Below are 5000 nucleotides of genomic sequence, written 5' to 3' on the forward strand. Positions count from 1 at the left end.
ATATATAATAGATATATATATATATATATATATATATATATGCACATATGCATATATATATATATCTATATATATATATGCACATATGCATATATATATATATCTATATATATATATGCACATATATATATATATATATATATATATATATATATATGCATATATATATATATATATATGCATATATATATATATATATACACACATATATATATATATATGCATATATATATATGCATATATATATATATATATATGCATATATATATATATATATATATATGCATATATATATATATATATATATGCACATATATATATATATATATATATATATGCATATATATATATATATGCATATATATATATATATATATATATATATATGCATATATATATATATATATGCATATATATATATATATATTGCATATATATATATATATATGCATATATATATATATATATATATATGCACATATATATATATATATGCACATATATATATATATATATATATATATGCATATATATATATATATATATATATATATATATATGCATATATATATATATATATATGCATATATATATATATATATATGCATATATATATATATATATATATATATATATATATATATATATGCATATATATATATATATATGCATATATATATATATATATGCATATATATATATATATATATATATATATACACATATATATACACATATATATATATATATGCACATATATATATATATATGCACATATATATATATATATGCACATATATATATATATATATATATATATATATATATATATATATATATATGTATATGTATATATATATATATATATATATATATATATATATACACATATACATACGACGAGCTTCTTTCAGTTTCCGTCTACCATATCCATTCACAAGGCTTTGGTTGTCCCGAGTCTATAGTAGAAGACACTTGCCCAAAATGCCATACAGTGGAACTGAACCCGGAACCATGTGGTTGGAAAGCAAGTGTCTTACCACACAGCCATATGTAAATCCTCTTGTAGGTGTGCAATTTCCGGTCATACCAACAAGCCACGAGCATATAGGTCATTGGACTGACCAGATGACTTGCCTTCATCCCATGCGGGTGCGTGGTGTTGACAAGTTACGAAAATACCGAAACATCGATGTCCATCCCTCCCAAATGGGATTGAAGGCGAGTTATCTCGCCTGTCCATGACTCTAAGGTGTTTTAACACCGATGACGTGTGAGTTATATATTTCGCTACGCCATTGCAGCTACCGGAAAATACACAAAACATATACATTAGTATATCTATTTAATATTTATTATACCAGAGCGACTTCGCTACAAAGGCTTATTCTCAAATCATGTCTACTTTCCTGCATAAGCTTTTCCTGAGGATGTTACAGTTTAAGTGGAGAATTAACAGCATCAGTACCACCAGGCTTGAAGAGTCCATGAAGGCTATGGACACTGCTCCTTCATCTAGAGCCCAAAAAATGAAAGATAAAACCATGACCATTCTATCTTTTTATGACTGGAAGTTCGTTATCCAATGGTTTTTCGTTTTTATCAGATGTCAGATTATGATTTGGTTGCTATCTTTTGCAGGTCGAGCGATCATTTTGGGGCTCTTGTGTTAGCTCCAGTGTATGAGTGTACCGATGTCTATTTAACCGGTTAAGTAAACACTTATTTACAATTCAAATTGAAAATAAACCACATTGATCAGATCCTACTGGGTCAAGGAGACCCAGTAAAGGTCAATGAATCCAACCTGTCCTTCAAATAAATCAATAAGTTCAAAATTACGTAATAATCAAATCGCCATGTCAATCTATGAAATTAATATTCTTCTAATTTTTATTCCAGCTGTTATAAATTCTTAAAACTCCTAAGAACTCATGCCATTTCTAGAGGTGCAATTTCGCAGTTGTTTGAGGTGCAGGAGATAGCATCCAAGTCTTCACCAAATCGTACTCTATTCTCCTTCTGTAGTAAAGGAGTAAGGAAACATTTGGCAATCTCTCTCTCTCTCTTTGTCTATGTACACGTACACTCATATATATATATATATATATATATATATATATATATATATATATATATATATATATATATATATATATATATATATTCACGCAAAAAGACAGAATAGTCATGACTGGAATAACTTCAATCAAAACGCTGTTCGATCAGAATTGACCTAGGGTTTAACATCAACAACAGTCATGTTTTCAAATTATGATGTATGCAATATCTAAAAGGGATATAAATTCCAAAGGTTGCTCTACGTGGACGTTCGACCTGGTAGAAACAACAGCCAAATCTCCATCGACTCGCATACTCCACACTCGTAAATAAAGAAAGGAGATATTGGAAATGAAACTCTATATGGTCACGGTTGGAATGCTTTTGATCAAAGACCTGCTTGACAGTTTTAATCTGGGCTACACGGCAACAATGATAAAACACCTTAGAAATGAGTGGAAAGTGTGCATAGTGAAGAAATAGCATGACAATATAATTCTTACCTTTTCTCCAAGAAGACCACTGCCAGCTGCAACGTCAAGAATTCGTGTAGACGCTCTTACATTGTCCTCATATAAATTTGCTAAGGCCTGACTTGCGTATACTGGACCTCTGTATCGATTTGGACCCAAATCCTAAGAAATATACGAAAGAAAAAGATTCATATATATGTAATATTCCGATAGATGATTTAAAGCAATATTCACCCGTCGTATATATGTATATATATGTATGTGTGTATATGCTTGTGTCTGTGTTTGTCGTCCCCCAGCATCGTTTGACAACCGATGGTGGTGTGTTTACGTCCCCGTAACTTAGCGATTCGGCAAAAGAGACCGATAGAATAAGTACTAGGCTTCCAAAGAATAAGTCCTGGGGTCGATTTGCTCGACTAAAGGCAATGCTCCAGTATGACCGCAGTCAAATGACTGAAACAAGTAAAAGAGAGTAAAAAGAGTAAACGTCATTATAATTGTGTGCGCGGAAATATGCCTGAGTGGGCGTGCGCGTATGCGTGCAAGAGAGAGAGAGAGAGAGAGAGAGAGAGAGAGAGAGAGAAAGAGAAAGAGAGGGAGAGAGAAGAGAGAGAGAGAGAGAGAGAGAGAGAGAGAGAGAGAGAGAGAGGGAGAGCATTGATATGCGAAGTAGCCAAATTGGTGAGCCATTTCTTCACAACTTCGATGTTCTTTAACAATTAGCTCTCTTGTGATTAGAAATGGATAGATAGAAACTGTATGGAAGCCCATTAGATGGACTGTAGCTGTAATTCAAAGGTCCAGCTTTGTCACACACTGAATCATATTGGTTACTGCTGAAAGATTATATTGAAGATTCTCCCATTCGAGAAATACTCAGCCCACAAACACGTTCATTCAAACAGTAGATACATCAGTTGATCGAAATACTGAATATTCATCACCGAAACTAACTGAGATCATTTATTATCATTATAGAGGATTAGTAGAGGAAAGCGCGATGACGTTCTTGGGGTGACCTTGGACGTCGAGGACGGTCAGCTAACCGCTCTCCTCCGGAGAACCATCAGCCTGAGACCGGTGGATAACTTCCAGAAATCTCTGGCATGGTAGGGCTACCGGGAAGCTTTGCCTGTTCGAGATAAACTCTACAGGCACGGAAGTGCCGTCCCCGAGCATATCCGAAACTGTCCTGCATTCTGACGTGTGGGTCTATGTCGATCACCTGTTGTCGCGTGTGGGACGGATCCGGCTATCAACGGAATCCATCGAGAAGATCGCCACGCCACCGTCTTTTAGACGAAAAGGGCAGATAGTTTTTATATGCCTGATTGCAATGGCGAAAGAGGTTTTATGGGGGACGATATATATATTCTACACAATGCTTAATAGTAATTATTCCATAATATATATATGACAGCAATAGCAAAAGTGATATGAAAAAAAATTAAGTAAAACTATATGCCATCCATGGATAAAATTAAAAATTTTAGTTTTCCCAGGAAGATTATACATTAAGGTGAGAGATCAATTTCAGTTTAAATATGTACTAATTATAGCTTAAGATAAACATGGTATATGTTAAAAGACCATTTTTTTTAGACTGGACAAAAATTGAATTAGCAAAACTAGACAGAAGAACTAGGAAGGAATTCAATATGAATAGAGGACTCCAGCCAAAGGCAGGGATAGCAAGATTATACTTACCTAGAAAGGAAGGCGGAAGAGGGTTAATATCAGTAGAAGACTGCGTGGAGTTAGTTAGAGTAGATATAGACTCCTATGTAGGTAATAGTGAAGGAAGTTTATTAAAAACTGCTAGAGTCACAGCAAGACATAAGGAAACCAAAATCCCAAACGAAGTTAAAAACCAGAAAAAAAAAAGAACAGAAATTATCTGACTGGCAGGGGGAGGCGTTGCATAGTAGATTCCCAAAGATAGTTGCAGCAAGTAGTAGTAGTGAGACATGGTTATGGCTGCAGAAAGGAAGACAGAAAGTTTGTTAGCAGTTGCACAAGTTGAAGCATTAAGGACTAATTGGATAAAAGCCAAGATAGACAAATACCAAATAGATTTTCAATGTAGGTTATGCAAATCAAAAGAGGAAAGTGTTACTCATATAGTAAGTGAATGTCACATTTTGGCACAGAAAGAATACAAGAAAAGACATGACAATCTAGAGAGAGCAATCCACTGGGTGTTATGTAGAAAGGTAGGATTTGAACATACTAATAAATGGTATGAACATGAACCTAGTAAAGTACTAGAAGCTAAGAAATGCAAGATGTTGTGGGACTTCAACATTCAGACTGACAGAGTAATAGAAGCCAGAAGGCCTGATTCAGTAGTGGAAGATAAAGAGCATATAAAGTGCCAGATAATTGACTTTATAGTCCCAAATGATGAAAAAATCAATACGAAAGGTATAGAGAAAATAGAAAAAATACCAGGACCTAGCCATG

General features: G+C 33.4%; 1 protein-coding gene across 5 annotated transcripts in view; it reads right to left on the reverse strand.

The window, feature by feature from the left end:
• LOC149131416 (methyltransferase-like protein 27) overlaps positions 1-5000 on the reverse strand; it is a 59644-nt gene that overhangs the window by 16970 nt on the left and 37674 nt on the right. For all 5 annotated transcript variants that reach the window (XM_089339836.1, XM_089339838.1, XM_089339837.1 and 2 more), the window contains one exon: positions 2565-2696. In XM_089339836.1, the coding sequence (XP_089195962.1) occupies positions 2565-2696 (132 nt within the window). The remainder of the gene's footprint in view (positions 1-2564; positions 2697-5000) is intronic.

This window comes from Octopus bimaculoides, chromosome 22 (genome assembly GCF_046866305.1).
Source record: "Octopus bimaculoides isolate indiv1 chromosome 22, ASM4686630v1, whole genome shotgun sequence".
NCBI lineage: Eukaryota > Metazoa > Mollusca > Cephalopoda > Octopoda > Octopodidae > Octopus > Octopus bimaculoides.